This window comes from Vulpes lagopus, chromosome 8 (assembly GCF_018345385.1).
Source record: "Vulpes lagopus strain Blue_001 chromosome 8, ASM1834538v1, whole genome shotgun sequence".
NCBI classification, from domain to species: Eukaryota; Metazoa; Chordata; class Mammalia; order Carnivora; family Canidae; genus Vulpes; species Vulpes lagopus.
This window is the reverse complement of record NC_054831.1, coordinates 36,234,865-36,259,127: the sequence shown is the minus strand read 5'-3', so window position 1 is coordinate 36,259,127 and position 24,263 is coordinate 36,234,865. Positions and strand designations below refer to the sequence as shown.

The 24,263-nt window shown below is 42.9% G+C and overlaps 1 protein-coding gene across 2 annotated transcripts in view; it reads right to left on the bottom strand.

Annotated features, from left to right (window-relative positions):
• Positions 1–18,617: 18,617 nt before the first annotated feature.
• TNFRSF19 (TNF receptor superfamily member 19) overlaps positions 18,618–24,263 on the bottom strand; it is an 89,300-nt gene continuing 83,654 nt past the window's right edge. For both annotated transcript variants that reach the window (XM_041768257.1, XM_041768256.1), the window contains exon 10: positions 18,618–21,512. In XM_041768257.1, coding sequence (XP_041624191.1) covers positions 21,504–21,512 — 9 coding nt within the window. In that variant the 3' untranslated portion in view covers positions 18,618–21,503. The remainder of the gene's footprint in view (positions 21,513–24,263) is intronic.

Genomic DNA, 24,263 nt, shown 5'->3' with positions numbered 1-24,263 from the left:
TAAATGTGAAGAAACAAATGATCTCACATCAGTGGTTTTCCCTGAGTCACACTTCTCCCGTATATTAATATTCAGGACTTCATTATATAGAACGTTCTTTTCAGCTGTCATTACTCTACAGGCAGTACACCTGATCCCACCCCTGCCCAGATTAAGGCTCAAAGAATTGGCTGGATTTTCATAAAATGGGGTGGATTTGTCAAAATCCTATACTTTCCCTTAAAGTGCGACTCTTCCAGCCTTTACAATGTTGGAGGAAAAGTGAACTAAAGCATCATAAGGTCTGAGGAAGAGAGCTCAGAGTCTAGGATTCTCTTGACCCGTGTTTGGAGGTCTCCCCAAATTCCCATACCTTCCTTCTACCACAACAGCTTGCCACAACACGGATCATCGGAACCCCTTTGTAAAGCATAGGAGGTAAAGACAAGCCAACCTGTCTCCAAAAATGGATGTAACCATAAATTCACAACCAGAGAAAGGGAGTCACCCTTTGGGCTTTCTCAAGATAGCCTGGACCTCAGAGCATCACAAATGCCACCTGATTCTTCATTCAAAGCTATCATCAGATGCTTTTGCTCTACTTAGGAAGGCACTTGATTTTCTCTGATTAGGTTATATCAGGAATTCCAAAGGAGGCTTCCTCTTGCTTTTCAAGTTGTAGTGATTCAAGATGCTTCAAACAGAGATAAACCAGAGGTAGTAGTGTCCACTCCTTGATCCCTTGGTAGGGGGTTACTCAGCTCTCAGGACAGGGCTGTCAGACATCCAGTTCTAGTTGGCATGATGGGTGCTTTGAAATGAGAGGCTCAGGCAGGGTAGATGCAGGGAAAGGAGAGGTGAAAAAGGGAAGCGATGTTTCAGCTCACAGCAGAGCACCCCCTTCACTTCACCTCCATCATATCATCCCTCCCACCTCCTCTCATCTAGTCATGCCTGTAACCCTGCCATTCCGATGCAGTCCAGGCCTTGGAAGGCGGGGGCAGATTCAACACGAGAACATGTTGGGGTCCCTTGTTAAAGAGTGACTGATGGTTTTCAGAGGGTGACTGCAAGCGGAACATGCAACCAGACAGGGGCCCATCTGAGCACAGGATCCTAGATGACTCCTGGGTTGTACAACCTTGATGTCAGCCCTGGTCCAGGACATCATCAAAATAGCTGCATGGCCCAGAAGAGGCCAAGGCAGGTTTATCAACACGCAGGCCCAGGCTCACTGTAGATGGTGGTGTCTCCTGCATGCAGAGTTCCACTCGAGGCTAGGTTACAGGTGCATGGCCTGGCTTCCTGCCTTCTCCCCCTAGGAGGCTCCCCCAGACACACTGGCCTCTGAGAAGGGGCCTTTGTTCAGATGCCAAAATACAGTGGTCTCTGAGGTGGGATGTGCTGCAGGTAGAAATCTAAACCTCAGCCGGCAGAATCAGGGAGAGGAAGAGTGAGCGGAACACACGTGGCCTGCTGCTCGGATGGCCTTCCCAGGAACGTGAGCCGCAGGCCCGCAAAGAACCCACAACAAAGAGCAGATTCCAACTCCCCACACACACTTCATGCCAAGATGACTAGTATCAGATGAATAGCCCAGCTTACTTGCTGAAAAGAATCCCTGCAACGGTGAGTTCAACAGTTTCCCTGGGGCAGAGGCTCCCGGGCCCTCCGGAACTCAGGCAGCCCCACGGGGCCAGGTGTCTGGAGTGATAGGTCACCAGGCAAAGGCCCTGTAGGCAGTTTGGGTGATCACCAAAGTACCCCTGGTTTGGTCACTGTGTCTGAGTCAGTGCTCCATGGTCTAACACCCTTCTATTAGAAGAGGGGTCTGTGTCCCCCGCAGGGTGGGAACACTGCAGGTCATACAGAGGGCAATTCTTGCCCAGCTGGGCTCCATGTGTTGTTCCAATCATGCAATAACGTGTACTCATTTACATGTACTTATAAGTCCACTTTGGGTCTGGGTATGTATTTTGAGCATTACATTATGATTGAAAAGGGGAGTATGTGGACAGACAGCTTTTAAGAAGGTCAGCTTAATAGGAAAGATGCCCACACACTAATTTCTGTCTTGGCTCCCTAAAGTTTCCCACTTCTTACTCATTTTCCCTACCATGCATTCCTCCTATACCCTCTCTGAAGGCACAGGAGACACAGGGAAAGCCATCCATCTATATAACCACACTTGAGATTACAGACACGCTGGCTTTGTCTGTAGTTGCTTCAAGGGTCTTTAACAAACAAATTAGAGTCTCACCATTCCCCACCACCACCTCCTATCTTTTCCCTCTCTTCTTCTGGAGAGGTAAATATACCTGCCAGCTTGAGAGGTGATTTTTTCTTTTTCTCATCGGTGAGGCTACCAATCCTTGATTGGTTATAGGCCTTGCAAGTTCTCTTCTCCTGGTCTGTGGTTTGGCTTACCAATTTGTATCTGGTGACTTTTGTGATAGGCTAGTCTTAAATTTGAATGTACAGTTGGCCCTTGAGCAACATGGGTTTGAACTGCATGGATCTTCTTATACATGGATTTCTTTCAACAAATATCCACACAGGACTATACATGGTACTCTCTCTCCCTTATGATTTTCTTTTCTCTAGCTTTCTCTATGGTAGGAATACAGTGTATAACACATATAACATAATCAGGAAGACTTGTTTACATAATCAGGAAGACTTCCGGCCAATAGTAGGCTATCAGTAGTTACGCTATTAGAGGGTCATAGTTATATGTGGATTTTCGACTGCTCAGGGCTTGGGGGAATGCCCCAGCCCCTGCCTTGTTCAAGGGCCAATTGCAGTCAAATTTGTCCATCTTCTCCTTCACAGTTTGTGTTTTTATGTCTTATTAGAGAAATATTTCCCTACCCAAGGCCAAAATGGATTTTAGCCTAAAAATTTAGAGTTTTGCTTTGAATGTTTAGATCTTTAATTTACAATAGGACTTATTTTTATGCATGACATGAGCTAGATCTCCAACTTAATTGCAAATTTTCCTACAGATAACCAACCCTGCTGTCCCCCCCACCTCGACCCTCTGACCTGCAGTGCCACCTGTCATGTGTCACATCCTCAGGTAGTATCGTCTGATTTCTGCTGCTCACTGCACTGGCATAATTACCTTCTCTTTATTGTGCCTTCACTGTATTCGTCTTCAGAAATGTCTTGGCCATGCTTGATCCTTTGCTGTTCTAGAAAAGGTTTAGAATTGGCACAATCAAGTTCAATTAAAAAACTATCAGTATTTTGATTGGAGCTTCATTGAATTTATTGTGAGAAATGTGTTAAAATCTCCCACTTGCAGAGGTCAATTAAACAATTTCACTGTGTAGTTCTGTCCATATTATATTTCTTGTGTGTATTTTAATCATCCACTTATATATTTGAGCCTATGCCATTAGGTTCATACATTGCTATGTTTCCTGCTGCTTTTTTCTGATTATACAATGGTCCTCTTTTATAGCTCTAATAAATTTATTTATTTTGCCTCAAAGTTCATTTGATCTTGTGTTGATATCACAATCCTGGCTCTCTTTCAGGCGGTATTTACCTGGATATTTTTTCCTGTCTGCTTATTCTTCGTCTTTCTTTTCTTTCTTTTCTTTCTTTTCTTTCTTTCTTTCTTTCTTTCTTTCTTTCTTTCTTTCTTTCTTTCTTCTTTCTTTCTTTCATCTTCTTTCTTTCTTTCTTCCTTCTTCCTTCCTTCCTTCCTTCCTTCCTTCCTTCCTTCCTTCCTTCCTCCCTTCCTTCCTTTTTTTTAGCAAGCTCCATGTGCAGCATAGAGCCCTACGTGGGGTTCAAACTCATGACCCTGAGATGAACACCTGAGCTGAGATTAAGAGTCAGATGCTTAACCAACTAAGCCACCCAGACCCCCCTGTATATGTTTTTTATAAATAAAAAAAAACAAAGCTGGATTTTGTTTTTTATTCAATTTCTAGTCTTTGCACTTTATTGCCGAGTTTAAACAATTTACACTAATTGTGGTCATTGAGACATTAATAATGTTATTTTGTGCTCCTATTTACCATCTTTTTTCTTCTTTAACTCTTTGTCCTTCCTTCTCTCAGGTTTTTCAAAAGAAGAAGTTTTGCAGTTTTCTTTATTCCTATTTTTTTCCTCCTCTAGTGGTTTGGAAGTTATGTAATCTGTTCCATTTTTTTTTAAAGTGGGTTACACTTAAATTTTAAAACTACATACTTGCCTCAGAGTCTAGTGTGAATATCTTTAACCTTCTTCTGAATAACATAGAGATCTTAGCAGTCGAAACTGATTCCCTCTCCCATCCTTCAACTATTATCATTATGGATTTTAGTTCCACTTCTTCTCTTTCTTTATTCAAAAGCTTTATTGAGGTATAATTGACAAGAATAATAGTGTCATGTTTAAAGTGTAAAATTTGATATATTTTAACATGTTTGCACACTTCCCAAACTCAAGAGAATAAACTCAACCTCTCTCCTAGTTGTAGCTATCATTGTGATTTTATCATTCATTTACCCAGATATTTATTTTTATTATTTTTTAATTTGTCCACACTTATTTCTTTTACTTTACTTTTTCCATCTAGGTTCATTTCTTTTTTTTCTTTTCTCTTCTTTTCCTTTTCTCTTTCTTTCTTTTAAAAAATTTTTTAAAAATAAGCTCTACAAGGAAAAAAAAAATAAGCTCTACACCCAACATGTGGCTCAAGCTCACGGCCCTGAGATTAAGAGTTGCACATTCTACCAAGTGAGCCAGCTGGGCATCTCTTCTTTCTTCTTGAATAAAAATCTTTGGCTCCTCAGCAAGACTCCATGAGTAGCAAATGTTCTGTTTTTGTCTTAAAATTTCTTTATTTTACACTCACATTTATTTATTATAAGATTTTATTTATTTATTCATGAGAGACACAGAGAGAGGCAGAGAGACAGGCAGAGGGAGAAGCAGGCTTCCTATGGGGAGCCCGATTTGGAACTTGATCCCTGGACCTGGAAATACGCCCTGAGCCAAAGGTAGATGCTTAACCACTGAGCTACCCAGATGCCCCTACCCTTGCATTTAAATGAGATTTTAATCTGGATACAGAATTCTAGGCTGAGGATTTTCTTCAGTGTTTCAAAAATATTATTCCAAAGCCACATGACCTCTATCCTTGTAGAGGACTTGGGCTCAGGCTGCTGCCTTGCCTTTGTGGTCAGATGTTTTTTCCTCTCTCATGGCTTTAAAGATGGTCCCTGTCTTTTATGGTATGCAGGCTCACACTAATGGTTTGACTCATGGCTATCGCTGATAAATGATAAGATGTGTAGGGCCCTGAGCAAACACTTTTTGTGGGTCCTTGTCCATATAAATCACTTGTGTCAACAAAATCAGCATGTCAACATCATTTTAGCAGCTCAATCACATGTGATGTTCTGCTGTGACAAATGGGAGAGACCCCACTCATGAGGCTACCACCCTGGGTCGAGGATCTGGCCCTGGGGACTCCAAGACAGCCCATAGGGGCAAGACCTGAGGTCTGTGGGAGCATCTGCTTGAACCCTAACACAGATAGAGTCAGAGAGTGCCTTGCAGGGTAAAGGTAGGACCATGGTTCACATGAGCTTTGCTCTGGGCTCAGGGCACCATGCCTAAACACTGCCAACTCTGCTCAGTCCTTGCCTTTGGAGGGGAATTTAGAAAACCTCAAGGAAGGCACTCCAAAGCACCAGGGCTCCCTGAGGGGCAGGGATCATAGCAGGGCGCCTGCTCACCTGGGTCTAAGGATCTGCACTTGGTTCTGGAAAATGGTGTCTGAATATCCTCTTTCATCATCCATGTTCTTTCTTTCTGGAACTCCTATTAGATATACATGAGACTTCTTCATATTATTTTTCATGCATTCTATCACATCTCTTCCATTTCCTCAGATCCAGGCTCCAGCCCACTAATTTTCTTTACAGCTGTTTTTTAAACATCTGTTTAAGCCATCTATTGAGTTTTAAATTTCAATTATATTTTGCATTTTTAGAAGTTGTAGTTATATTTTTCCAAATCTGCCTATTTTTCGTTTGCACAATTCTCTTTTCTTGTTTTATAACTTGAATCATATAACAAAACTTATTCTAGATTGTGGCTCAATGGCAGCAAATTCTTCGCGATGTCATTTCGCCCTGTCATTGTCTGCTGGTTCTTGTTCATGGTGGCTGGTTTCGTCTTGTGAGATACTTTGGTGGCAGACAGGGCAGGAGGGCTTTGTGTTTGTCTTTCATAGGTTTTCCTGTTTCATCCCTTGTCGCCTCAGCTCTTTCTTCAGGGGCTCCTCTGTCCCTGCAAGTAGACATGTGTAGGTATTGGCATGGGCAGATCCTCATCTTGGGGTGAAGTGGGTGCCACCCCCATTCCTGGCATTTCCTGGTAATTGGTTTTCCCCAAGCCAGCCTTCATTCCCTGAGGGAATATAGGGAACTGGCTTTATCAGTGACTGGTAGAAATCCAGCTCCCACAGAACATGTGGATGGTGGCAAACACCCTGGCCCACACGCTGATACCTGTTTCTGCTGTTACCTCTGCTGCCTCTGCCTCTGACACTTGCTGCTTCCCCCACACCTGCTGACCTGGCGCCTGCAGCCCGCTCAAAGGCAGTGGCTGTGACCTCCCTCCTGGATGCCAGGTACTTGGAGGGCCCCCTGGGAAGCTCCGCCCAACTCCTCCCACAGTCTCTCACCCCAATGTCTTTCTTTCACACTCTGCATTTCTGCATTCAGCCCCAGAGGGGCCTCTCCTCCCCAGGCTGGCTCAGAGGAGTTTCTCACAGCAGCACCCATGGGAAACCGTCACAGACAGGGAATGAGGCGCTCCCTGCCTCCCTTCCAGCAGGACTCCACCTCTACACACACATCCTAGAGTGAATGAGGCCAGGCTCCTAAACCACTGCCTCACTTTTCTCTTCTTCCCGTTTCCATATTACTTCCCCCACCTTCAGATTACTGCAGATTACTGTGGGTGCCTTCTGAAGTTCCTCCCCAAAACTCACAGCCCCAGATGATGGGGCAGATTCGACTCTTACCATTTTTGAAGATTTTATTTATTTACTTGAGAGAGAGCTCAAGTGAGGGGGAGGTAGAGCCAGAGGGAGAAGCAGACTCACCACTGAGCAGGGAGTCCAACTACAGACTTGAACCCAGGACCCCAGGATCATGATCTGATCTGAAAGCAGAGGCTTAACTGACTGAGCCACCCAGGCACCCTCGACTCTTACCATTTTGCTTGCAGACTCTTTCCATACTTGATCACACTGACAACAGAAGTAGAAATTATAATGATAATATCTTCCGCTTACTGAGCAGCTGCTCTGTGATACAATGTTACATGTTTTATCTCTGATTCTTACTATATTCTTTCTGGAGAATTACCAATCGTCACCCTTCTGCACAGGAGTAATTAAAACGCCCTGAGATAAAATTCTAACACAGCCTACAGCATGGATGAAGCTTGAGGACATCATGATCAGTGAAAGAAACTAGTCATAGTAGGACTAATATTGCATGATTCCATGTATATAAGGTACTTAGAGACATTCATAGAGACAGAGGAATGGTGGGTGCCTAGGTCTGGAAAAAAGGGGGAGCAGGGTGTTGTTGTTTAATGGGTGCAGAGTTTCAGTTTGCAAAGAGAAAAAAATCCATAAGTAGATGGTGGTAAGTTTGCACAACAATGTGAATGTACCTAATGCCACAGAGCCATATAGGTAAAATAGTTTAAATGGTAAATTGTATGTTCTGTATATTTTGCCACAATTAAAAAAAAAAAAAAAGACAGAGAGTTCAATGACTTGCTCAAGTCCCTGCATCAGGTGAGCGGCTGAGCCTGCTCTGGACTCTGGCTCTCCCTGACCCCATGCCAGGCTCCTCCCTGGCACCCACTCATCCACCACTTCCACTGTCCCTTACCATTCTGGCACCTTTCACTCACTCTGGACCTCAGAGCACAGCACAGACCCTGGCACACTAGTCAAACAAATAAAGCAATGACTACACATAAGATGACTATGAACATAGTAGAAAAGTTGTCTATCTCTAGGGCTGGGCCAGGGAAAACTCAGCTGGAAGTAGGCAGGGAACAAAGGGGATTCGCAATCAGAGCTACAGGGGAGCTACGTTCCCCTCTGCCCTTTCCTGCTCCCCGGGGGTGGCCAGTGAAGGTGCTGCCAGAGGCGGCAGCCACCTGACAGCCCCCTGGTGCCTCCTGCCTTGCGCTCACCTTGCAAAGGTGAGGCTACCTCGGTGGGTACTGTCCTTTCCTTGTCCCGGGATGAAGTTTAAGTGGTAAGAAAGTTGCAGGGTGGCTCCCACTGGCCGAGGTCAACTGAGCTTTCCTCTTAGTGTCCTAAGTGGAGGCCTTGTGGGCACTAACCTGCCAGCCCCACACCACCTCCTGGTGGTCCCACAGGCCCTCCCTGCTGGTCTTGCTCCTTGCTGGAGCGTGTCCCCAGAGCCATGCGTGTTGTGACAAGTGTCCTGCTCCAGAGGCAACACAGTATGGCTGAGTGGGTACTCTGTTTCCTACCAGCTGTGAGGTTTCAGGAGAGGGGGTAGGGCTCTGGCTTCAGACTCCCCATCTCATCCCCAGGGATGAGTCATCCCTGGACTTCTGTTTTATAAGAATCACCTGGGAAGTTTGTTTCACCTGCAGCTTCTGGGGTCCATCTCGAAGATCTCAGGTGGTTTGGGCTGGGGCCCTAGGAATCCTAATTTAGATAATAGACTGCATTTTTAAATTTTGCTGTGGGAAAATATACATAAAATAAAACTGACCATTTTGTCCATTCATAAGTGTATAATTCAGTGGTATTAAATACATTCCCAATGTTGTAACCATCACCACCGTCTATACCCCAAACTTTTCCATCTTCCCCAAGAGAAACTCTACACCCATTAAACACTAATTCCCCATTTCCCTTCCCCACTGCCCCTGTAACCTCTATTCTACTTCTGTCTCTGTGTATCTGCCTATTCTGGGTATACGTCGCATAAATGGAATCATACGATATTTATCCTTTATTTCACTGAGTGTCATGTCTTCAAGGTTCACCCATATTTAGCCTGTGTCAGAATTTCCTTCCTTTTTATGACTGAATAATATTCCATTGAATGTACTTGCCACATTTTGCTTATCCATTCATTTGCTGATGGATAAGATAGATTTTTTTTTTGAGAGAGAGAGAGAGAAAGAAAAGGATTTGATGACCTCCCAGGGGCCCATAGCAGTTCTAGAATTCTGTAACATGCAAACTTTCAATGAGGAGTGTTTCTGCTCCAACAGCATCCAGAAATAATAGGGGGCGGGGGGAGTGGTCACAGCCAAGTCCTGCTCTTTCCCTGAGACGACAGTGAGAGGGGGATGGGACCCTAGGGCTTGAGCTGGAAATTTGCCAGCCATGGTACACTACAGGTATGGTGAGAACAGGGATGAGCAGGCCATGTTACAGCTTCCCCCTGTGTGTATGCAGCATGTTAGAGTCTCCTTAAGCCGTGATCTCAGATCCCAGAACCCAAGGGCCTGAAAGAGCTTATGAAATTGCATTTATTTACTTTATAGAATAAGAAAAATGAGATCCAGAGAAGGGATGTGCCCAGGGTCACTCACCTGCTTGGTGGCAAAACTCAGACTAGAATCTACCCTCTTTGTTTTTGTCTCAGCATCCATTTCCATCAATTCACTGCCTCCCTTCTTGGACACTTGGGTTGTAGTCCTTGGGGACCTGGAAAAATATGTATGATAATAATAATTGTTGAATGTAAACTATGTATGGGCTTTGGGTGCATTAAGTTCTTTTTCAGTTCTCACAACTCTCTTGTGAAGTAGAGACAGTTATTGTCTCTTTTTGGCAATGGAGGAACCTGGTTCTCAGGGTCTGGTGATGCTGACAGGGCACCCCAGCTGTCACATGTGGGGGTAGGATTCGCTTCAGCCCCTCTGCCTTCGGAGCCCAAGCTTTTAGCCCGCTATGTTGTGTTGCCTCTGTGGAAATCCATCCCCTCTTCTGGGGAAAAAAGCCCCATGAGTCTGGTAGGTCACTACTTACCTCAGCCCTCAACTATTAGAGATGACATGTTGTTTAGTCTCATGTTGGACACAGGGAAGGTCAGAGTAAATATGGCAGGGGTCAGGAGAGCTCACAGGAAACCAGGAACTCCGTCAATCACACAGATGGAATCACTGTTCAATAAATGTTTAAGCATTTACTATATGCCACATAATGCTCCAGCCTTGGGATTTAGTGATGAATAAGGAAGACGGAGTTCTCCACTTGGGACGTGATCATTCTATCTGGAAGTGGATTATGAACAAATCAGCAAGTGCCGTGCATTGATAAATGTTGAGCATTGAGAGGGAAGTCAGCTGGGTGGAGGAGGTGATGGGGATGAATGCATTTTAGAGAAGCATGGCCAGGGAAAGGGTCTTGGTGGAGGGGGTGGTACACCTGAGCTGAAGTCCTCAGATTAAGACTGAAGCAGCATCGAAGTTCAAGGGAAGAGTAAGTGCAGAGGCCTGGGTGGAGGAAAGCAGGGGGCTAGCAGGAGAGCAGTGTGAATTACAGGGGTGGGCACTGAAGGGACAGTAATTTATTCTAAAGACCATACGGTTTCCAGGCATTTGAGAGTCATTAACCCATGCAATAAATGTATGTATGTATGTATGTATTATTTAATTTTATTTTTTTAAGATTTTATTTATTTACTTATGAGAGACACACACAGAGAGGCAGAGACACAGGCAGAGGGAGAAGCAGGCCCCCTATGGGGAGCCCGATGTGGGACTCAATCCCAGGACCCTGGGATCATGTCCTGAGCTGAAGGCAGACGCTCAACTGCTGAGCCACCCAGGTGTCCTGAGTGTGCAACTCTTAATCTCAAGCACGGGGTAGGATGAGAGACTGAGATGGAACGGGAGCCTGAGGGATGTGAAGCTGAGTTGATGATCTGGGGCCAGGTCATGAAGAGTCTTGCTTGTCCTGCTGGGGAGTCAGGACCTGACACTGAGAGGCTGGAGAGGCACGGGAGGGTTCTGCAAGGTGGGATGCAATCATATCAGAGTCATTAGAAAGGCCGTGGGCCGTGCCTGGGCGGCCCTCAAATTCCATCTATTAACTGAAAAGAGAGAAATTTAGGATGGAATTCAGCCTGGAGTAGGAGGAGGATCAGTGGATTTGGAGCCAACAAGGATGAAGATGAGGTTCTCCAGGCCCATGTATCTCCATTTCCAAATGAAGAGGTGAATAGTCCCATGTTCTCCAGCTGGGCATCTCTCTCACTCCGTGGGCAGCCTCCTGGGAACTCTGGGGACCCACGGATCACCATGCCGAACTGCTGGACCAGACAGCTGCTAAGGTTCCTTCCAGCTCTCTCTTAGGGTTGCCAGGTGAAGCAAGGAGGCTCTGCCCTGTTGTTACAATCTAACCCCTTCACTCTGCACAAATATGGTCACACGGTGTGGCATCTTTTCTCGGTTTGCTTCAGTATGAATGGTCAGCTCTGAACGGCACTGCATGGCCGAAAGATTATGGTTTACAGATCAGAAACTCAGAGTTCAAATCCCAGCTCTGGGATTTACTGGCTGAAAGCTCTTCTCTAACATGCTTTCTACCACTTTCTACTGTTTTTTTTTATAATGCATTTTTAAATTTAAATTCAATTAATTAACATATAGTGTATTATTAGTTTCCAAGGTAGAGTTCAGGGATTCATTGGTCTTATGTAACACCCAGTGCTCATTCCATCACATGCCCTCCTTAATGCCCATCACCCAGTTACCCCATCCCCCCACCCCCTCCCTTCCAGCAAACTTCAGTTTGATTCTTATGGTTAAGAGTCTCTTATGGTTTGTCTCCTTCTCTGGTTTCGTTTTCTTATTTTTTCCTCTCATGTCCTATGAGCCTCTGTTTTGTTTCTTAAATTCCACATATGAGTGAGATCATAGGATAATTGTCTTTCTCTGATTGACTTATTTCACTTAGCATAATACCCTCTAGTTCCATCCATGTCATTGCAAATGGCAAGATTTCATTGTTTTTTTGTTTGTATGTTTTTTTTCCTTTTTTTTTTTTTCTTATGGCTGAGTTCTACCGTTTACTGACTTCAGGGCTGGTTATTTAGTCTCCTTGAATCTTCATTTTCTCATCTGTAAGATGAAGCTAATCATACCTCTCAAAGGATAGATGTGAGAATCCAATAAAATAATGGTATAAAAGTGCTCAGGAAGAGAGGAGTTGTTTTCAAATGCTACACATTATCATCAGTGGGTCCTCAAATGAAGAATCTGGTTTTGAGTTGATTCATCACTTCTGACAGAAGTGTCCAGCGTACAAAGCCTAGCTGTCAAGTATTGGGATTTTTTTTAAAAAACAAACAAGCCTTGAATATCCATTAACTTCAAAGATGTCTCTTCATTGGGCAATTTGTTCTTCTAATAATATTACTGTTACTTAAGACTTCTTTGAAATGTATCTTTTGAAGCTGTCTCCAAAGTTGCTATATCCTTGGTGATGGTAACTCTTTATTCATTGGATTGAATTTTGGTGAATAACCAATGATTATACCCAGAGAGCTATAGCTTGTGAATATAGGTGCAGATCAAGCTAGATAAAATGTGTTTAAAAATGAGGAATACCTTGTATGCAATGAGCATGTTTTCTTGTGTGGCAGATTCCACTGTACTTTTTAATGTATGATTTTTCTAAAATTCAGCCTCCTGGTCTACATTAACAAAATCAATCATTTGCTTAAAGATGCGTGGGACATCAGCAACTGAGTTTGTTTGCTTAAGAAATGGCACACTGCACCTTTGGGCCAATGAGAGAAGCGTCCTGGAGATGCCATTCCTAGGAACCCAAATCCCAATGCTAGAGAGCAATGCAGAACCTGTTTTTAGAATGAAGACAGAGTTCCCCCTGGAGTGATTTATAAGATCATGTAGGTGGGGTTGGCTTTTGGGGATGGGAGAGGCTTCGCTTGCAGGGACTGTGCTTTGGGTCTTGGGGAACAAGTTTCTACTGGATTCATGAAAATGACACTTGAGAAGTGTAGAAGACGGAGGCTGTTGCTCTGACTGTCTCTGAGTCACCGAAGACCTCAGGCTCTTTCTGTGCATCACTCTTTTTTCAGCAGAGTAATTCCCACTTCCTGGGAAAGAGAAGTGGGACTAAAGAGACAGACTAATTAAGAAGATTCTGTAGCTCTCAGCAGGGTGAAATCATACTACAGGCGATTTTGCATGTCTCATAACAAATGACAGTCATGAGTTTTTGTGCAAAGGCTCCCATCAGATAGAATCATCTTGGCTATTCTTCTAGCATTGAACTACAGCTTTTTTTTCTCTTATTCTCCCTGAACTAATATCTAGTCATCACATCAAAGCCACCTAGAGCCAAGCTTTTCCCTTAATGTGGGCTGTCCATTGTGGTGAGGGGCGAGTCCACAGAGGAAAGAATGGAGAATTGAGGGTGGAGACCCCAATCTGAGCTACTGATGGGAGGAAAGGGGAGAAGGAGCACAAAAGGACCTGTGCCTGAAGAGAAAGATGAGAAGTCGCAGTAGTTCTCATCTGGCAGACCAAGGGCTTCTGGGTTATGTGCCTTGGGCTTTTTTTTTTAATATTTTATTTTTTTTAAAAGATTTATTTATTTATTTATGATAGACATAGACAGAGAGAGAGGAAGAGACACAGGAGGAGGGAGCAGCAGGCTCCATGCCAGGAGCCTGATGTGGGACTCGATCCCGGGACTCCAGGATCGCGGCCTAGGCCAAAGGCAGGCGCTAAACCGCTGAGCCACCCAGGGATCCCCTGCCTTGGGCTCTTAAGAAAGTCTTGAGCCCCATGATGGGGGCACCTGGGTGGCTCAGACACTTAAGAATCTGACTTTTAATTTCAGTTCAGGTCATGATCTCTGGGTCATGGGACTGAGCACCACACTGGCTAGGTGCTCAGCGAGGAGTCTGCTTGAGACTCTCTCCCTTTCTCTCTGCCACTTCCCCTCCTCTTTCGCTCTCTTAGAAAAAAAAGAAAGAAAGAAAGAAAGAAAGAAAGAAAGAGAAAGAAAGAAAGAAAGAAGAGAAAAGAAAAAAGAAAAAGAAAAAAAAAAAGAAAAGAAAAGAAAGAAAAGAAAAGAGAAAAGAAAAGAATAAAAGAAAAGAAAAGAAAAAAAGAAAAGATAAGAAAAAAAGAAAAAAGAAAAGAAAAGAAAGGCTTGAGCCCTATGGGACTCTACTGGTCTGTCCAATAGAGAACACTTCACTCACATTGACACTCCACCAGTTTGGTCACTGGTATCTATTTAGCATGGGAGGGCAGGGGGCGTGGTTTGAGTGTGTTTTGGGTTTTCCAGAGAAACAGAACTAATAGGGTATGTGTGTGTGTGTGTGTGTGTGTGTGTGTGTGTGTGTGTGTGTAGGGAGGGAGAAGGGAGAGAGAGAGAGAGAAAGACTGGAGAGAGAGAGATTTATTTTAAGGAATTAGCTCGGGAGATTGTGGGTCTGACAAATCTGAAATCCATAGGGTCTCAAAGGCTGGAAACCCCGAAGAGAGCTGCTGTTCAGCTTGAATCTCAAAGGAGGCAGAATTTCCTCTTCATTAGAGAGCCTCAGTCTAGTCTCTTAATACTTTCAACTGATGGGATGAGGCCCATCACATCATGGGGAATAATCTGATCCACTCAAAGTCTACTGATTTGAAGCTCATCTAAAAAATGCCTTCATGGCAACATCTAGACTGGCGTTTGAACAAACATCTAGGTATCATGACCCAGTCAAGTTAGCACATAAAATTAACCACCACTCTCCCTTACCCAATATCTAACTGGGATCTACTCAGAGAATAACCTAGAATCTGCAGAGTTATAGTTGAGTGGTTTACAAACTGAAAGAAGACATTCAGAGAAGCGTCAGCTGAAACCTGGCCTTCTGTAACTTCCTCATCACCCTTGATTTCGAGAAAGGGCATCTGCAAAGGTGCCTTGTCATCAGGTTTGATGGCCATGCTCAGGTGTCCCCTGGGTAGATTTAGTAAATGTGATTCCCCAAGGGAACACAAATTCTACAGTCAGACAGGACCATCTCTCCTCATTTCACTTTGTGTGCTGCTCTATGCATCCAGCCAGAGGCTGTCAGACAGCAGCCTCCACATTTGCTGGGAAGCTGGAGACCAAGATTTTAGGTCTGTGGTGAGGGAAGCGAGGGAAAGAGGAAAATAGTGGCTGAAGGAGGAGAAAGTTTCTTTTTATGAGTGCTGATCCTCATGTCCCCTGCCCACATTAACAATGTACTGCCAAAATCTTAACACCGTACATTCCATTTTCTCTCTCGAGATCCAAGGCTAGGCTTTGGTGACATTAGCATGAACACTTACTTCTACAGAAAGATGCCAACTCTTCATCACATTATTGCAACGGCCGCTGCCTGTTAGTCCTGGGCCCCTAAAGAACACATGGACGAACCCCCTCAAGGGTGAGAACAGGATTCAGGGAGGACCTGGGGTTCTCTGTGTGGCTCCTCTCTCATATCTATGCTTGGGTTCCATTTCCAGCTGGCCTATTTATTCACCTCTCAGTGCACCTACTTGTGGTTGAAGTATCCAAAGAGATATGGTCTGCAGCTTTGTGTCACAGCAGGCATGCCGAGTGCTGGGGAGCAGACAGGCTGCAGCCACAGACACCATGGCACCTCGTGAGCAGAAGTGACAGAAGGAGAAGGGGGAAGGAAAGGCAATGGGCTCAGACCACCAACCATTGCTGCCACCCAAAACCAGAGGCCAACCTCTTTTGGGATTTCCTGAGGGGGAGGCTGCTCAGCCACGCAAGAAATGGACAGTGAAGCCACAGTATTTCTAAGACAAGGGCGACGGGCTAAGAAACAAATGATCGGGTGAGATGTCAGTTCCCAGGTGAAGAGGCCTGGCTAAGATTGAGAAATGGGGACAAAACACATTTCCCTCTAGAAGTGAACTCAGATGTGATGACAGGGGTGCCTAGAACGCTGGGTCAAGGAAGACCAGGAGTCTGAGCCCCAGGCTCAGGACAGAAAGGCCATGGTTGATGGGTGATGCTGTCCTTGGGCTCTGGGAGGGCGAGGCCGCACCCACAGGGTGGATTGTCATCGCTAACTTATGTCATCTCAAGGACTCAGGCCTAGTATTGATTTGATGTGAGCAGGTGGTTCAGCCAAGTCCTAAACATAGATCTCACATGCAGCACGGTCCCCTTCGAAGTCAGAAGGACCAAGGCGACCTCGATGACAGGAGAAAGATCTCAGGCTCAGTATTTCCTAACCAGGGACTGATTATCCACCCTGCCCCATCCAGGTGGCCATGTCCTCTCAATGACTGGGGCTATTCTGTGTCTAGAAAGAGGCCCACCTTGCCTAGTTTGATAACTTCCAAGCTTCTGAAAGACCAGAGATTATACAGCTGTTATGTCATGTCACTCATTTGTTGGAAGGGAAGTAAATTCCCTACAGGGTAAAGTTCAAGAAGGGTAAAGTTCCCTGCAGGGGGAACTCACAGGGTCCTTCCTGGCATACCGGGGCCTCACCCAGCTGCTGTGCCGTTCCTGACTTTCCCCAGGATGTCACAATAAAGACCTAGCTTATAAATATTTAAAAGATTTATCCACCTTATATCTCCTTGCTTGCTCTAACCCTAGCATCACATTGGCAACCAAGTACATACTCTATGCTACTACTGTATACATGTGTAGAATGAATGAGTGAATGAATGCATGAATGAATGAATGGAGGAAGGAAAGAAGGAAGGAAGGATTGACATAGGAAACATGCTCTTCTCAGAACGAGGCTTCCAAGAGGAACTAAATTTGTATTTAGAACTTCAAGGTAAGTAATTCATATCTGGTACACTGAGCTGGTGACGTGTGCCTGGCTGAGAAGAGCCTGCCTCCCTAACCCGCTATTAAAGGATTGCCACTGGACTGTTGTGCAGATCTCCTGTTGACTGTAAACAATCAATCCAGGTAAGGAAAATCCCTCTGCAGAGTTCTGCTGGCTCAGTTCAACACCAAACAAAACAGACAGAACATAGCTATTTCCATCTTAAGTAGGACTAGTTAATGCCATTAGAAATTAAGATAAAAAGACAAAATCCTGTCTTTATGGACTAATAATTGAAACCTGCTTCATCAGACCACCCAGGGTTGAAGAGAAAGTAGTTTTTAAAATTCAGGTCTTCTGGAGAGGCTGATTTGAAAGCAGCCATAAATCACACTAATTCAGGTGCCACTGCTGGTTTGCGAACGGACCGGGTCTGGTTGGCTTGATCTCTACAGGAGAAACCTTGTGACCTTCCTCTGGCTGAAAGGTGACACAGCCACTGCTACTGTGCACTGTTGACTTGATTCCATTTAATTACATGACTACAACCACATACCAGGTCATACTGAAATTTCTTAGATATTATAGAAGACTTTGGAGATTCTCAGACTGTTGTTTAGTTTCAAGATGACTGATTGATAAATTTAAGCTAGCATCTATGTAGCTTATCGGGTGCCAAATACCTTTTAAGGAAATTAGACAATACCTCCTCAAGTTAAAATAGCACTAATAGACGAATTCAGAATGACAAGTAGCCAATTGCAAAGAGACCTAATAGTGGTAATAATGAAAATAAGTTGTTTATGTGAATAGAGAGTACTTCAGACCTCTTGTTAGAACCTCACAGGCTTTGACTTACTTTTCTCAGAGAGTTGATGGTACTCACAAGCCCAACTGGATTGCATGCACATGGGAAAAGTCTACTTGAGCCAAGGAGCTGGTGTGTGGGTGGAGGTGTAGAAGGGGGAGAGAAGCTAATGTCCTGGGCGCCCGGGTGGTTTAGTTGGTTAAGTGTCTGCCTTTGGCTCTGGTTATGATCTCGGGGTCCTAGGATCCAGTCCCACCTTGGGCTCCTGCTCAATGGGGAGTCTGCTTCTCCCTCTACCCTTCTCCCTGCTCATACTCTCTCTTTCTCATGCTTTGTCTCTCTCTAATAAATAAGTACAATTAAAAAAAAGAAGAAGAAGAAGCTAATGTCTTTCCCTTAGGGAACCCGTAGTGTCATTTTAACACTACAGTCTAACCCGCTGAGAGAATATGGCATCCCTTTAAAATAATCCAATTTTTTCCAGGAAGTTTAAAGTCCTCTCTCAATATCTAATAATAGCTTTAAAAGTTTTACCAAAGGGAAGGAAGGTCAGAAGCTGGGAAGGAAAAAAGAAACTCTTACAGTAACCAGTGTCACTCTGTGGGAGTGGGTCCACTCCTCCGCAGAAAACATCCTACTGACCTCCACAAAGAATGAATATGAAACCTCTCCTCCTTTAGTTCTTTTCATCTTTATGTCATAAAATGAAGGAGGAAAAAGAGATCATAATAGAATCTTGATGCCAAAGCTTCTCAAATAACTCAGAGCATTCTTCAATAGCTTGACATACCTGAGAAATACAACCAGGTCACTACGAAGGATTTCAAATCCCCCTCACAACAGTTGAGGGCCAGAGAGTGTTATAGTGGAAGGATCACAACCTAGTGAGACCCCCCAGGTGGAGAGCAGGAGAGGAGAGGAGAGGAGAGGAAAACAAATCCGCATTCTGATCGCCAATCATCTTCTTACTGGACGTGTCAATACGAATACCAGGTCACGATTTTATTCACATATAAAAAAGGATATTACAAAACAATTTGTATAAGAAAATGAAAATTTACAAATTTATAAATTCCAGTATGCAAAATAGTAATGATGAAATCTAAATTGATTCAAGCTGGTGACCTTCAAGCAACGATGGACTTTTTTTCCTTTTCTCTTCAATTTTTTTTTTTTTACTACCATGAACAATGGAGCTTAACTAGGTATTAGCAACAGTAACATTTTATCTAAAGTAGAAAATCTATATTTGAAAAATATATTCCATATACACAAAATGAGGAAACCCTTGCCTTTACATGGTCGGTCCCCAAATCCTTGTCTCATTCTTGTTGGTGGGTCTCTGTAATGTTTGAAGTCACACCAGTTCTCACTCCCAGCTCTATTATTACCTGATGATGATTTCCTGGCACCCACATCCTAGAGGCTGAGTTCCTGTGATCGCTGTAGGATATTCCAACTACGGGAAATGCAGATTGGGCTTTTCCTCTCAAGTGTTTACACAGAGTATAGAATCTAACATTATTATATGTTTCTGCAGTAGGTAGTGGTAAAATGTCTTCATCTTGATAAAATAACCCTGGAATTTTCAAATTTAGTATCAAATGAAATCAGCTTTCAACCCTAAGTATTTCCTCACTGATCCAAAGTGATGTTTCAGGGTTTAGGGCCACAGTCTCATTCCCATCCATCTAGTCTCTCCAGCAAGTGTTTGTCTTTGAAGTTGAGGAGGGTTTCTACATGTGGAAAATATATTCAGGTCACCAGAAGCAGCACAACCCGGGCCTACTTTGATCATCCCTCTGTCAAAACAAAACGCTCAGATTGCAAACAATGGCATACATATGTGAATTACAGTGAAGCCACTCGAGGAAACTCTAGTGTGCATTTTCATAGACATCTTGTGGTCAAATCCTAAATATTTTACATGACTTTCCTAAAGGCAACTCTCCTAAGAGCTGGAGACTTATCAAAGCTTATAAACCATTGCTGAATGCTCCAAAAGGAAAATAAAAGAAGGTACTAGGGAGACACAAAAGATTGTGGGTCACCCTGAGATGATTCTAATTTCTTATTTTGGTTCAAGGAACTGAGGTCACGAGAACCAAGCACAGGCAAGCTAATCCACACATATTAGAGCCTAAAACCATGGGGAGAGAAACTGGTCCAGCTACAAAGAAGGCTCATTAGATGTTCCTAACTTCCTACAGAGAGAGAGAAGCATGGTCTAATAAGTGAGAAGATAAAAAGTCCTAAGAAAGATCTTTTTTAGTTCAATTTAATGTTAGGTAAAAGAGTGATCTGGGTGGGGCAATTGGGAAACTACATATTTTAGTGCACTCAAACACAGTGATGTTCGATTTCCTCTTTAAGTGCAAATGTGAAAAGACAAAGGCCAGAGCTGATCATGTAGGTTCAAGTAGGAAACAGATAAATCCTGCTCAAGTAATTCCTCTCCAGGGTGTAAAGATTAAGAGCAAATGAGCCATCTTCCGGTTTGTGGCTGAACTGGGTTCATTGTCTCTCTTAGCTGTAGAGAAAATTCTAGTGTGTAAATACCAAGGATGTAAGGGATGGGGCGCCTGACGCCACACTTAAATCCAGCATCACTGCCTATGGCAGATCACTGTGCTAACAAAATGTGCACAGTCGGAGGGACCACTGTAACACTTGGGCGGACTCCATGAGGGCAGTTACGAACTGCTCTCCTCTAGGCTGCCTGCTTTTTCTTCCCATTCTAGTATGTAGTGCAGTCTCTTAAGACGATTCGCTGGGTGTTACATTCCAGCAGGAGGGAACCAGATAAGCAGTAATTTCTAAAGCCCTTAGTTATAAGATATGACGCAAAAACAAAAACAAAAATAAACTCATAGGTATAGAGGACAGGCTGGTAGGCTTTGGAGGCAGAAGGAGGGGAGGGGAGGAAAATTATCTTTATAAATTATCACTTTTCTATAAGAGAGAAATTCTGGATCTTCTAAGCTCAATCACAGAGTCAGAAGTAACAAATGCTTCCATATCAATTGCTTTTCACAGAAATATGCTAATCATTGTATCCAAGTCTCTAGGATACATGTGCTAAGTGGTTTTTAACACAGGGTGGTGGGCAGCTCTTTCCCCACCACTTCCCCAGCTCAGGCTCCTCTCATTACCAGCTCCGGCAGGGGTTCACAAGTCAGTAGCTAAGGTTACAGGTTCTCCGTTCTGGAGAAGGCTTGCCCTCCTCTGATTCCTAGTCAGGCCAGTTGCCTTCTTCTAACAAACCCATGATTTAGGCAGGCAATATGAAGTCAATTATAACCTCCTAAGCTAATCAGATGATGAAAAAGTGAGTTTCATCACATACAAACACTCATTTTTGAACGCTTCAACATAATAACTCAGGTAACTAATCAGACGCTGACTTTTAGTAGGATAATTGGCTACATGAAATTATTCCTGGAGAGAAAGTATAAATGAAAAAACATAGAGTCTGGGTCTTCAGTCCGGTAAAACCACATTCGCCGTGAAAATAAGCATGAATGCATTTCTGTTTCTTGTTATATGCTCATAATCTCGTAGGCTGCAAACTCGACCCATCAGTCTTTGAAGTCACGCTTGTGGCATAGAAGCTTCTTGTTTAGGAAAGATGCAAAGTATTGTGACTGCCTGGAGTCTTTCCTTGTTATTGCTTGAGGTTTCAGCTTACAGCTGGTCTGGCTCAGAAGCAACTGGTTGAAAGGCTTAAAACGCCATCAGTTTGGTTCAGATTTATTTTCTTTTCCCCCAGAAGCCGCGCAGGGTCCAGACTGTGCTCAGTTCATAAGCCTAAGCGGAGGGGCGAGTGCCCAGTGGGTTCCATCCATATGCTTCTATGGCAGAAAGAAGCAACTCCTTTAAGCTTCCTAAAACAGCAACAGAAAGGAAAGCTTGAAAAATAATACCTTACAAGTGAAAACTGCTGAGCTACAGTCTGTGACAATTATTATACATAACGTTTACTTGTCGTACATGTGATTTTAATAACATATGGACAGGTAGTTCATTAACAGTGTTTGGATATCCAGGTATGCACATACTCTGAGGATAAAATAAAGATTTTTATAACAACTCACAGTCACTCAGTATTTGCAAATAACACTGTAGAATTGATAATGTGACCCACAGAAACAAGTGTATTAAACAATGATTCTTTTGCTCATTTTCGACCCCTTTCAAACATTTAAAACTTGTTTCAATGCTGCACTCTTAAAGCAGTTGTAGGCAAGATGTTAGGATCCTTTAGTCCCTTCAGAACAAAGATGATTAATGAATAGTCACATTCTCATTCTTTGCATTTAAAACTTCTGCTAAACCACTGGAGAAAGTTTAGAGATAGTTTGGAAATGATTTCTCATCTAATCATCTTCTCCTCACTCTTCTTAGGGCAAATATCCTCAGCAAAGGGGCACGCTTAGAGCTGTCCTTTGTCATAGAAGGGCAGCGATCTAACTTCTGGAGGCATCAGCCAACTGCACGTTACTGCAAACAAAAAGAATCTTCATTTTATGTTAACCTTTCATTCACTTCTTTACCACTAATTTGGCATTGGTGACATATCAGGTAAGTTTACAAATACTTTGTTCCCTAGGTCGAAGGAGAGAATCTAGAAATAGAAGCTTCTGAAAGAACTCTCAAAAATCTGAAATAGTTTCATCAAATATATTGATCAATTGATATGATAGTAATACCCATATGAATGCTACTATGGGAGACAAATAGTACTCATTTTGCTGATATGGAAAAAAAATAGGGCTTTTAAGAGACCAAGCTACTAGAACCTTGGTCATCTCATATCTTTTCTACCATTCCTTCTATTATTTCATGTTGACATTTTCAATGATGGTGAAAAACATCACCAAAAAAGATTTTCCTGTAAGTAAACAGGTTGGCCTCATTCTCCCAAGGATTTTAGCAAATGATGTCCCAAATATTTTAGTTCTATCCCTTTTCTGGGGAGGTGCGTATAGGGAAAATTTGATTGGAACTGTGTCATTCAGACTAAAGAAGGTTCTCACGCCTATGTGCTTTATCCTGCACCATAACTATCAACATCTGATTCTGGGTGGTCTTAAACCACCCACAAGAAAACTACTGTGTAAAAATACAGTTTTTGGAAACAAATGCATCATGCATTAGCAATCTGACCCTGTAAGACAAAAGAGCCATTGTGAATTTTGCAATATAGATGTTTATCAAATCATCACACTGCCATGTGATGTGTCAATTCTATCTCAATAAAGCTGGAGAGAAGAAAGGAATTGTAGTTAAAAAAAAAACCTGAAAATATGAGTGAATGCTTAGGTAGGAATTTCAAGGTCCTTTGAAAATAAGTATAAATAAATCACTAAAGTCGGGGGGGGGGGGAATGCTATAATGACTCTTGCAGCCTTTCTGTATTTCTCAAACAGAAATACCATGCTGTCCTGAATTAGGAATGAGCCCATGGACCAAGCTAACTAAACACGAACTCAAGGAACTGGAAGTTCTTTGGTCCATAACACCAAGTTAATGAAAACAAATTCTTCATGAGAAGTAAGTATGTTCTCTATCTTGGAGAATCAGCCTATTAAAAGGAAGTCTGAATTTCCTTTTGGAATCTAATGTATTGACAAAAACAACTGTTGAGCTAAATAATCAGCTGACCCTTGAAGCAAAGAAGAGGGTCAGTCTCCCAAGGATGTAAAGTTATATCTCTCTCCTGTTTGCTCTTAAAGATTAAAGTTCACTCACTAAGTATTCAATAAACGCAACCAAAGGCAAAGTGCTTTTCAGAACCTGGAAAAGATTATCTCTTAAAATGGGCTCAAAAGATTATGTGTTGTTTTTAATTATAGGGGGAAAACTGAAATGATTCATGTTTTAAAAATTCCTTTCCAGAATTCAGAATGCCTCATTTATATTTACCACATTATGTAAGAATTCTAAGATAACATATCTTAGAAAGCTAATAAACCTTTCACTAAGAATGACATTGTGTAACTTGAATGTTACATTTTCTCATTCATTTTACATGTAATTATCATTTCTTTTCATGATAATCTGAGTTGAAAGTATCTTTATGGAGATCATGATTACCTTGACAACCGTCTTTGAAAAGAAGTTAATGCCATTATATACATCAATCTTCTACACTAAATGATTTACATTCATATAACTGTAATAATACTGCTTACTCCTGCCCCCATCTCACCAATGATACAAATAGAAAAAGGTAGACATTGAGTCGGTTCTGATATGACTTGGCATCAAGATGTTTCACTCTTAGTTTCAGAACTTACGTCATGAAAGTGGGGACAAGCTACACAATGAAGATGAGTGGTAATTCTATTTGCTGACAATGGTCTGAAAAACCATAGATGGTCCCTGGGAACACAATTCTAGGTCCCTAAGAACTTGTGCCTAAGAACAGATGTGTGGGAAGAGGTAACTACAGACATTTGTGAAAGTAAAAGCAAGTTTATGATCAAAACCAATTGACTTGATAGCATGTAATGAAATTGTGTCACTGATTTAATTTTAAGAGTCTCTCAAGACTTGTAGAGTACTTGGCAAAGCAGCCGGCTGGGAAATTGGCATTAGCTGTCTTTTGCCTCTCTCACCTGCTCTTAGGGCCT